We start from the raw sequence: 11,486 nt of genomic DNA, 5'->3' as shown, positions 1-11,486 counted from the left end.
TTTTTTTCTTGTGGGGAGGGAGGGACAGGACGAGCAGGGCGAGGTTGGTGAGGTTGTCCTGGTGCAACTGAGCTGGTCCTGAATCTCGCCTGACTTTAACTCAGGTACTGGGGATCTAAAACCTGGTTCTCTTGTGTTCACAGCAAGCACTCTTCCCCACTGAGCTACCCACCCCAGGCCCAGGTTTTAGACAGGCGCAAATAAAGAGACAACAGAAAGGAAGAACACTGTATTAATGTTTATTTCTAATAACAAGAAACAGAACATCAGTCCCTTATTTGTACAAAAATACCTGAAAGTTTACATTAGGTTCACGAGCCAAAGAGCTATAGCACAGAGTGAAGCAAAGCACGCGGGATAAAGGTTTTGTCTGTTAATCAACACCCTCTGCATTCCCTGAAAGCGTTTACATGTCAGGCCATTTCTCCGGTCACTGTAGTTTGCACTATGACATCACAAATCTACGATGAGCTAGTTGCGCTCTCGGAGGCGCAGTGATCGGACAGACTGTCAGGTATTTAAGTGCACAAAGGGGAGACAAAACATCTAAGCTGAGGCACATATTTCTTCAAAGTTTAAGCAAACAAAAACACGTTCAGAAACTCTAACATCTAATAATATAACAGAGCCTACCTATTAAAACTCTAAAAACCCAAAGCATTTGGCATTTTCCTTCTCAACTTAGTCCTGGTGGCTACTCGGAGTTTTCATTTGGAAAAGAAAATCACAGGCAGAGATTACAAAGTCAAACAGGCTCCAAAACAACCCTGAGCTGTCCCCTTTACATTCATGTCAATTAAATACAAAAATAAAAGTCAACTGTCCTTCAGTCTCTGGCTAGGGGGGATGGGTACCCACTACCCCAGGGACTAGCTGTTTCAGGTGGAATTCCCAGCTGCCTGTGCAAAGGCTGGCGAGCTCGAGGCCACTGAAGTCTGCTACACTCAATGCGGGTTGCAGCCTTCAACAATTCACTTCGGCTAGGGAAGTACAAAATACTACGTCAAACCAGCTACGTACAAAATTGTGAACCAGAGTCAAGCCTATACTTCCTTTTAAATAAAATGCATACTTATAAATATGAGATACACTTCCTAGCTGTCTACTGTAGAGGCAAAAGAAAATGATTATGCACTGTGGGGACTGGTCTGTGTAAACTGGAGAAAGAAACCCTAGAGTTGCTTGTTGTCTGTTTTGTAAAGTTCTGACCTTAAGTCAGCAAAGAGAAATGAACATGGCAAAACTGAAATGTCCGTTATCTGTCCCTAAGGGGAAGATTAGTGGAAACCTGCTGCCAGGCATGAACTTGAGAATTATCTCATTGTCAACTGAATGATTAACTAGCTGCGAAAGAAAGAGAAATGCAATTGAGCATTTATGCTTAAGAAAATGTTTTACTAAAAAAAACAATAAAAGATAGATAAAAAGATAAAAAGATAAAAAGAAAAAAATTCTTCATTTGCTGTAATAAACATCTCGTGGAAACACGGTTGCGTGGTCTGTGAACTACAGTGTTTCTATACTGTGGACCAGCTTGCAGCAGACCTGCTCACAAAGCGATGTCACCTCTATCTTCCACTGTGTGCCGTCAACCGCAGGCAATCAGAAGTGCTCCCTGGGGAGCGCTTCGCAAGTCGGGACTGGCAATCTAGTGGCTAGCTCAGGTTCAAAGGGCCAGTCAGGTGTGGTGTCAGGAAAGGAAACCTGTTCACACCACGGTTGTCTGTGTTTCTCAAGGGAGTCCTGTCTGCTACCCTCATGCCTGATAAAAATCATTAAGGGGAGAACAGAGGGTCCTCCATGGGGGCTCAGGGGAGCCAATGACAACTCCAGCCACCTTCTGACTCCTCTCTTGGAGGAGGAAGCAAACATCATGCTGCTAAAAAAAATAAAACAAAACTGTCCAATGTTCACAACCACTGTGAGGTACTTCTCACCCGAAGCCAGCAGAGGCAGAGCCTCTGCATACCCTGCCCCTGCTGGCTTAGGGGGTTTTCAGTAGGGAGCAGAGACCATCAGCAAAGACTCAAAGCCAGCCTAGGCCGGCGCCCTCTGCAGTGTTTCCTTATCTCTGTCACCATAGATGCTCAGAGTGGCAGAGCACAAAGCCAACAAGTTGACATTTTCTCTTGAGTGCCTCTCACCCCGCCACCCCACTCCACCCTGTGGGTGAGCTGAAATGACTGAGGCTACGCAGAAGGCAAAGGCAGCAATTATTCTACAACAGCAGTGGCTGTGAAAACGGGAGGCACAGGGCACCCCAGGTGGACGGGGTGCCATCTACAATGAATACCAATGTGTTCCAAGAAGGCTTGCTGACATCAGTCTGAAGCTGAGGTCATGCAGCTGTGCTGTGCTGGAGAACAGCGAGTTTTCCAAAGTAATGAGGTCTCCTGCACTATGGAGAACGAGACACACTAATAATAAACGACCAGACGTCAGCACAATGATGACCAGACTGTGGCAGCTTGACTGAGTCCACAAAACATGCGTGGTGTCAACTGCGGTCGACACCTTGTATTTCATTATTTTATCTTATTTTCTTTTTTAAAACAGAAGCGTTTCAAGTATAATGGGAAGGACTGGGGTGTCTATAATGTAGGAGCCAAATCTACACTGTGGCAACCTGTGGAAAGCAGGATGCCCTTGACAAAACTTTGGGGACCAATTTTTCAGGCTGAAGTCTGCCAATTCAAAATTCCTTGTCTCATCTGGGTTGCAAAGCCACATCCCCTCCTACCATATAGGCCGAGTACAACATTGACAACGAAGAAGGAGTGCAAAAAACGTGATCAATACAAAAAGTAAACATCGCGGTTTTAAATTGTCAAGATTACTCCAGGGCAAGAGTTCATTTCCAATAATTTCTCTGCGGTTTTCACCCTACGTGGCCTAATCAAAATTGTCATTCCAGTTTCTTCCCACACTTGCACTGGATCTCACCCCTCCCCTAATTTAAATGGCTGACGCACAGGGGGGTGGCCCTGCCTGATCCGCAGTGGCAAATCTTTGTGAAGCCCAATAACTAATTGATGTTGGTCGGTTGGCACCGATCAGAAAGCCATGATGTTCTGAGTTGCTGGGGAGTGGGTGTGTGTTATCACACTCATGCAGGCCTCTCTTCTCCGTTGCAGTGTTGCTGCCCCCAGCCTCTGTGACAGGGCAGGGAGGTCACAAGGCCACGCGGATGCAGTGGTGCTTCAGCTTGCAAGGCAGAACACCTTTGTTGAGCTGGTAGAAGTCAACCAGCTGGATCAGATCGGAGAACTTGGTGTTCCCATCATCCAGAGTGAAGAATGTCTGCCCATCATCCTCGCACTGCAGAGACACAGAAAGCACTCGCCACATTAGAGGATGTGATTTTGGGGGACACCCCGTGGCCTGCGGTCAGGGGCAAATTTGCCTGCTCATGGTTCTGTTCCTGAGAGCCACACACAAAGTTGGCAAGGTGGGTCAGAGGACACGGTGGGTAGGGAGCCAGTGTCTGGGCCCCGTGCTGTAACCACACTGTGTGATACCGTGAGGCGGACAAAGGCCACCGGTCATGGCTTGGCTGCACAGCTTTCTGAGGTTCAGACACATTTTAAAACTGCTTCTAGCTGACCAGCCTCGGGAAGCTAAGTTCACCAACCAACGTGGGCATCTACTACACTCTGCGGTTATTCTCGTCAAAGGGTTGAACCAATCTCCTGAACAGCCTGAAGTTCACCTGACTCTATTAGAAGACAGCTGCTGTATCCCTGTAAGAGTCTAAGGATCCTTGGGTGGCTGTTTCCGTGAAATCAGATGATACCACAGTTAGGTTTTTTTTGAGGAAGAACTGAACGTCTAACATCTTTTGTGATTCGTTAAGTTCAGTGACAACAGAAGGGGGCAGAATGGTAAAGCCCCACTGCCTGGTTCATATGGATGAGAGAAACTGTAACCCTTGGCTGACAAGCAAACACACAGCGGGCCAAGGGTAGAGCTGTTTCATGATCCAACGACCAAGTGGGCACAGAGCACGACTTCTCCTTGGTCGTACTATCAGTGAGTTCCTCTGTAAATCTGAGTGGCTATGAGATACATCGGCTCAATTCGGACCATTCCTTCGTTGAAAACAGTCAAGGTCAACCCTGCTGGGAGTGTCTAGTAGACCTAGAGTCTCCTGGATGGTTACTTATAGGCTGAGAGGTCTCAAGGCAACAGCACCACGCTCAGCACCATTCCCTTATGGAGACTCTTGAGAACTGCTTTCCTGGATTGGAAGCTGTCTGCTACTATCTATATAGTTTGTTATGTTTAAATTGGAAATTACACTAGGAATGGAAGGACTGGTTGGAAGGTATCGGCACTTACGGGTAAGATCTGGAAGTTTTTAATCTTCTGGTGATGGCACAGTGTCAGTACGAACGCCTTTGGATTACTCTGGCTGTCACGGAGGAGGAACAGCCTGTGGAGTGGAAACCAGCACTTTATTATCAACTCTCTTAAAATCCACATCCCCAAGCACGAGCACACATGTGTACATCTGCACACCAGCTAGACCTGCCTGAGAAAAATGGGCTTATAGCTATGACACTTTGGTGTTTGGGCACCTGAGTGGCTTCTGGTGGCAACAGCATCCAGAAGAGAGTTTAGGATGTCATTTGGCAGGAACCCTTGAGAACATGGCTGACTCTGGTAAGGCAGGGAAACTACAAAGATGAAGCTGAAATGGTCTGTGTTAGAGGGTCAGAGAGTGCTCACGGGCCACCAGGGAGAGAAGCTTTTCCCTAGAGAAGATGCCAGCAACACAGAACATGGTTACTCACGCACAGAACACTGGGAGTGTTCCTGTCTGATCATCAGATGGCTGTCCCTGCCATTATCTACCTGCCATTTCTATTGAAGATAGGGTGCCAGGGAAGATGAAAGCAAAGGTGAACACTTGTCCTGGGCTGCTGGCGGCCACTGTGAGAACAACAGCAGCCGTGACTCTGAGGTCCAAACCCTCTTGTTGGCCCTGGTTGTCCTGTGACAGCTATGACGTGAATGCTTGTAGGGCAACCTGCAGCAAGCATGCTTCCAGTCACTCCGGCCAATGGCTCCCATCATCTACACACATCAGTGAAGCCATCCTGCTGTCTTGCCCAGCCTGGCGCTGAGACAACACTTGAGCAGTCACAACTGTGAGAAGAAAGCGTCTTGTGGTGTAAGCCACAACAACCTGCTCTTAGTAAAAGACAATTTTATAAAGTGTATAAACAAGTAAGTGCTGGTGATTCCTTTTTTTCTATTTGTTTACTACCTAAAAGTAACTAGCCTTATTCTTTTCTATTTAAATTTCATCTAAGGGGTAAAGGGCACATCTGGGTACATCCTGGACAGGAGAGTTCAGAATCATCTCGTAACTTTGCCTCTGCACTGGCTTCGGCAGGGCACTGAGTGGTGGGGTGGGGCACATGCTCAGCACAGTGAGCCTTCCATAGATGACGGCTTCACGCAGTGGGGTTTCTTACCCGTCCACGAGTCCTTGTTGTTTGATGATGCGGTGAGACTCCTCACGGGAGATACGTCCATGAAACCAATGCTGAGTCCTGTGAATCACTGGGGGAAGATGGGGGAGAAGAGGTAAGACTTGGCTCCTCTGCGGAGACCCAAGAGCCCAGACAACGACTCCTGCAGCACTGTGCACAGCTCAGTGAGGTTCAGAGAGCAGGCAGGGCTCTTTTTGTCTTTACACACCACACAAAGCCATTAGCGTGCTTACCCGAGTTCAGGGTAGAAGGATGAAGGGGACTTTGGCTGCTTAGAATATTCATGCGTGTGCTTCTCTTCTGCAGATGAAATGCCCACATTAGCAAAGATGAGAAACCATGTGCCAAGCCACCCACCATCTAGGACAGGGTGGATGAGCAGTGTCCCCAAACCCTTAGACTTTGATGACACTACCTGACTATGGAGAATAAAGAGTTTCTTGGCCAAAATGGTAAAGAAAATGAAGTAAATGCATCTTAGCTATTTCTAGCCAACCCAGTACTGAGGCAGCCATGCACTTCTTACTCAGGCTACCTATGATGCAGACCCTAGACACTCAGCAGGGCAGCCCAGGCTACTGCTTTCAACTCTGGCAGTTCCTGGAGCCCTGTTCTCCAGAGTCCCCGCGCTGAAGACTTTTGCCCTTTTCCCACACTATGGCTGCAGGACTGGGAATGTCTTCTAAGCAGAGCACTGGGCAGGTGTTCTGCACATGGTCTTTAAATTTCAGGGAAACCTGAGCTGGGGGATAATCTTCCCATCTGCAGATTCAGCACTTGAGCTTAGTGAGAGAACTGTTCCCTGTGGAGTCCTCATACGAACGTCTGGCCTGGTGCCCTCCACAAACAGCCACTAGTAATTTATCAGCAAGAACAGCTCAGGACAGAGTGGTGTGGAACCCTGACAGCATGGAGGGCCCCTGGGGCCAGCTGCTTCCTGCAGTTACTCCCACAACTCCCTCTTACCAACACCAGTAGAGCCCTTTTGGCAAAACCTGGGTGTTTGTGTGTAACCAGTTTCAACCAAGATGGGGTTAGTGCCTTACCCGCCAGGCATGGCCCTCTTCCAGGGCAGCACTCTGGGCCTCAGCCGGATTATCGATCACTCTTCCGGTTTGTCCAGAAAAATCCATGGCCACCAGAGAATTCTCAGAGACACTGCGCTGTAAAGCGAAGCCACAGATTCTAAGATGCAGAGAAAATCAGCCAGGACAGTAGGCTGGACATCACCCCATGGGACAATCGTAAAGATGGGTGCTGTTTCAGGTTGAAAACTCAGTGACTTAAATGGAACCACACAAAAAAATGGTAAAAATGGCTTTGGCCTTTGTTTAAAAAGAAAAGAAGAGAAAGGGAGATTGATTGGTCTATCCCCAACTCCTCACTGCAGACCATGCTTCGGGGCATTAGTTCAGGGAAGCAAACACTAGACTCTTCTAGGACATGTTTGCTGTCTCCTGGGAATAGATACCAGAGGATCTTTAAGATCACATTGATAATACAGTACATTTCTGCACTTCTGGGGAGCAGGGGTGGTCATACTCTCAATATCCTGGCCAAGGAATGACTTCAATATTCATGGGTCCCCTGACTTAAAGGAACAAAAGCCAATGATGAGAAAGATGGTTTTCGGAGAACTGGGAGTGGCTGCTGATATTTTGGGGACAGGTGAGGCATGCTGCAATGAGGTTCCCACGAGACTTGCCTGTCGAGGGTCTTCTACTTACCACAGGTGTATTGAAAGGAGAGAGCAAAGCCTTCCTCTGCTGTGGGATGCGATAGTTTTGGTACAGGAGCATTCCATACTGAAGTGGAAAGACTAGAGTCAGTACTAGCACCCAAGAGCCCCCAGAGCCCCAGCCCAGAGCAAGCCCCACAGCCAGGAGGGCAGTGCTGTTACATAAGAACCAACCACTCTTTGCCAAAGCCCCACTCAATCCCCCCCCCCCCCCCCATGAGCCTAACACGCTGAAGATGGCGTGCTTCTGCTCAGTTCTGCCTCAGAACTTCTATCCTGGAAGAGAGGGGGGTGCTGACTGGTCTGGAACTGTTGGAGAGGGAAAGGGAGAGAGAGGGCAACAACACATATGGTAATACCAAGGTCAGGAAGGACTCCTGAGTTCTGCACGAGTCAAGCACTGTACTAAGCGATCTGTTTAATTCACCACCCCTGTTTTTATTATGATCTACACACGGTCATCAGCTCCACTTTACAGAGAACGGAACTGAAACACAAGGACTTGAGAAGGTAAGAGCGCAGGACTCAGGTACACATAGCTGGTTCTAAAGCCAGTCTCCAGAAGACAGAGGTCTAACATACTTTGAACAGACCAAAAAAATACTATTGATTCAAAACACCAAACTGGAACGAGCACTAGGAAGAGGGAATAAGGCTCTAAAGCGCTGCATCATTGTCTTGTCCTTGCTTTCCAGGGTCTCAACCCTCTTGCAGCTCTCGGTCCTGCAGACCACACTTCCTTCCTAAAGCACCAACGTACACAGCATGACAAAGCTGCTCTCCATGAGTGTAAGTGCTCTCCTGGGAGAGAAGACAGAGGACAGGGCAGGACAAGTGTTCCAAGTGGAAATCACCAAGAATTCCCCCCATATTGTTGAGAAGAAAACCACACAGTCAAGAGTACATAAACCAGACACATTATGAGAAAACTGCTAAAAAAATAAAAAATAGAGGAGAAAACATTAAAGAGTTTCTTGGGTCCACATGGCAGATTGCTAAAAGCGGAGTTCTTCTAGTCCCTCAGAGAAGAATGCACGTTTGGGAAAAATTGCAGTGCAAGTAAGCGGATGATTAAAATAAGATTTGAGTATATGAAGCACAGCAGTGCACTTTAGGGGGTTTTAACGCACAGACAATGATTATTCACAAGAACATGTCAGACAGGTGGTGAGGGAAATGAAGAAAGCTCTGTGTCAGCCTGACTGTGATGAGAGGACTAAATTACACGGCTTTTTAATACGTTAAAAAGATGCATGTTGTGGTGCTGTGGTAGCTACTGGAAAACAGAAAAATCAATGTATGAAAAACAGGCATACAGGGAAAATGTAAATGCTTCTTGTGAAAGAAAAATTATGCAAACACTAATCAGATCATCTGAGGCAGTCATACTAGCATTAGACAGATGAATAAGGCCTTAGGGCAAGAAACATCACTGGAAACAATGAACCATGTTTTACCATGACACAGACTGAGAAACCTGTCAGTCATAAATAATCTACACTGCTGAGCACCTAGTAATGCATACAATTGAACTTAGTCACATAAGCATGGTTGTATATAGTACTCCCTCAGTAGCTGTCAGGGGAACTGCTTCTGGGGCACACTACAAGAAACAAAACAGCATTGGCACAGAACCTATGTACACCTCCCTATAACTGCACAAGCGTCTAGGGTCTTCTATCACTTTCTACCTTATCTTTGGAAGTAGAGCCTCTCACGGAATCTGGAGCTTGCCATCTGGGTTAGAGTAGCTAACTAGTTAGCCTGGGAACTGCCTGCCTCAACCATTGCAGCTGTATGTATACTGCCACGCCCAGCTCTCTATGTGGGTGCCGGGGCAGGGAAACTTAAACCCTTAGATTTGTATAGCAAGCACTTTACCTACTGAGCCATCCCCCCAATTCTCACATGTAATTTTATTAAAGAGCATTTCTGATCAGTTTTGGTTGGTTCTGAGAATGGGGAGCCTGTGGCTAGGCAAGGCTGTACACATACAAGTATATGCTTGTGTGTGGTCTGTCTCTGTGTATGTACACGTATGGGGAAGTCCTTAGTCGTTTTTGAGACAGGATTTTCCACTGACCAACCAGGAACTCCAGGGATCTTCCCTTTTCTTCCCTCAGCACTGGGGTTACAGACATACTGCCACATCTAGGTGATGGAGATTTGAATTCAGGTCTTTATGTTTTCATGGCAAAGACTTTACAACTGTGCCATCTTGCCAGTCAAGCAAATATGGGTTTGTGGGTGTGAAGGCAAATAGAGAGATGGGAATCAGGTTAAGCTTGCCCCAGCTTCTGAGAGATGGCCTCTCTGAGTCGTTAGAAGGGCCTGCCTGATATAAGTGCTTAACTGTGGCCCAGGGCCAGACCACAGAGCCTATGTTAAGAGTGTGAGTCATCCTGGGCCTGGGGCCATGCTAGGGAATAAGGACAGCCACATAAGTGATAGTTCCATATGGCCAACAATGCATGGAAATTGGGGTCCACACTAAGGCTTGGGTGAGCTTCTCCAGTCAGTAATGCTCTGGGCGTGTTAGCGTACATTTTTGTTAGCAGATTCAAGTATGGTACACCTGACTCCTCTCTTCTGGATTACTTTCAGGCTATTCATTCACACCTTTCCCTTCACTATAAGAGTTTTGCTGAATTTGCAACCCTAGTTCATTAATGAGGGGAGAGAGATCTAGAGGGTCTCCCAAACTTGCCTGCATGCCTCTTCCCACAACCCACTGTGGCACACCTAATAAATCTAAACTCTAAAGTTTTCTAAAATCAAATATAGCATCTCATGTAGAAAATCCAACATTTGACTTTATGTTAAAAGGCACTATTAAAACCCAAGCAAATGTATAAAATTACTTCAGGTTATGTGTAAAACATATATATGAAATAAATGTATTTTAAGTTTAGATATAGGTCCTTATCCCCATGACATCTCACTGCATTTATGCAAATATTCCTATGTCACAAAATGCCAAAATCCATAGTACTTCTTATCCCAAGTATTTTTGAGAAGGGTCACTCAACCTGGAATTACAAAGTTGGAAGTATATTACCCTTAGGCTTTTTTTCCCTTTCAGAACCTTTGCTCTGTATTTGGTTCAACCTGAGTGTCTTTCTAGAATGTCTTTAAGTAAACACTTAGATCACTGACTTAAAGTTTTACTTATTTTTTAAACATGTATTCAACATTAAAAATTTGCCTCTAAAGTTCTAGTGTAATTGTAACTTGTGGTACTTTTATAATTACTCAACTGGCATAGGCATATCTTCTGATTCTGTTTTGCATTCTCTCCTTGACCTATAAATTATTTCAGACAGATCATTTTAACAAGTAGGTATTGTGTATAAAATTATACTTTAATTTACATAGTATTTTTAAATGGTTTTAAAAATCTCAGTTACTAAGGAAGTAGACTGTTTTCATACTTGTACTTTAAAGACTACAAGTTCACATTGTTGCTACTTAAAAATACAAGGACCTACATGGTAGTTACTTGTATTCATATAAAGACTTGAAATTGTTAAGCCATTAGCCATTTATGTACCAGCTGTCTATAGAGTTACCTTCTTTCATCTCCCTTTTTATTTTAGTTGACTGGGCTTCAAAGATACATGTATAGGCCAATTAATGTTATTTCCTTTGTAATTCCTTCTACTGCTTCAGAAAAATAAAGTATGACCTAACAATGTTTCCTGATTCATTACAGTGTGGACTCTCACTTCCTACTTGCGTCAAATTAAATGTGATTCTCCTAAACTGTAAAGGGTCAAGGTAACAGTGGATCATTTTGTTTCTTTGTGTAAAGAGACAACAGCATGTCTCCACATTCAGAACTCACCATGTTAAGAAATATCCTCCTGGGCTGGGGAGAGGCCTCAGAGAGTAAAGGTGCTTGTTACTAAGCCTGAATTTGGTCCCCAGAACCCACATGGTGGAAGGAGAGTTGTCCTCTGACCTCTATACACATGCCCACACACATTCCCCTAAAGAAACTAATTAATAAATTAACATAATAAAGAACCATAAGCACATCAATAAAGTTCACAGGAGTTTAACATTACAAATGGGGTTGAGTTTGGGGATCTAATGAAAGGAATCCATTTGCTTTGTGAACCCATTGTGAATTGACAGATTTCCTTTATTGCCTAGTTTTCATTCTGGCCATTAACCCTGGAAGACCCAACACGTTGAATAAAAGGACAGATCTTTCTCTAGTAACTTAGTGAGACATGGAAGTTCTTATG

At 45.5% G+C, this 11,486-nt stretch overlaps 1 protein-coding gene across 5 annotated transcripts in view; it reads right to left on the bottom strand.

Annotated features, from left to right (window-relative positions):
- Nucleotides 1-223: 223 nt before the first annotated feature.
- Grb10 (growth factor receptor bound protein 10) overlaps nucleotides 224-11,486 on the bottom strand; it is a 117,381-nt gene continuing 106,118 nt past the window's right edge. For all 5 annotated transcript variants that reach the window (XM_040746645.1, XM_013122703.3, XM_013122705.3 and 2 more), the window contains 6 exons: nucleotides 7,226-7,303; nucleotides 6,545-6,661; nucleotides 5,732-5,798; nucleotides 5,481-5,568; nucleotides 4,339-4,432; nucleotides 224-3,318 (listed from right to left, as the gene is read on the bottom strand). In XM_040746645.1, coding sequence (XP_040602579.1) covers nucleotides 3,172-3,318; nucleotides 4,339-4,432; nucleotides 5,481-5,568; nucleotides 5,732-5,798; nucleotides 6,545-6,661; nucleotides 7,226-7,303 — 591 coding nt within the window. In that variant the 3' untranslated portion in view covers nucleotides 224-3,171. The remainder of the gene's footprint in view (nucleotides 3,319-4,338; nucleotides 4,433-5,480; nucleotides 5,569-5,731; nucleotides 5,799-6,544; nucleotides 6,662-7,225; nucleotides 7,304-11,486) is intronic.

This window comes from Mesocricetus auratus, unplaced genomic scaffold (genome assembly GCF_017639785.1).
Source record: "Mesocricetus auratus isolate SY011 unplaced genomic scaffold, BCM_Maur_2.0 Super-Scaffold_100006, whole genome shotgun sequence".
Taxonomy (NCBI): Eukaryota; Metazoa; Chordata; class Mammalia; order Rodentia; family Cricetidae; genus Mesocricetus; species Mesocricetus auratus.
The sequence above is the reverse complement of the archived record's forward strand: the minus strand, read 5'-3'. Positions and strand labels throughout refer to the sequence as shown.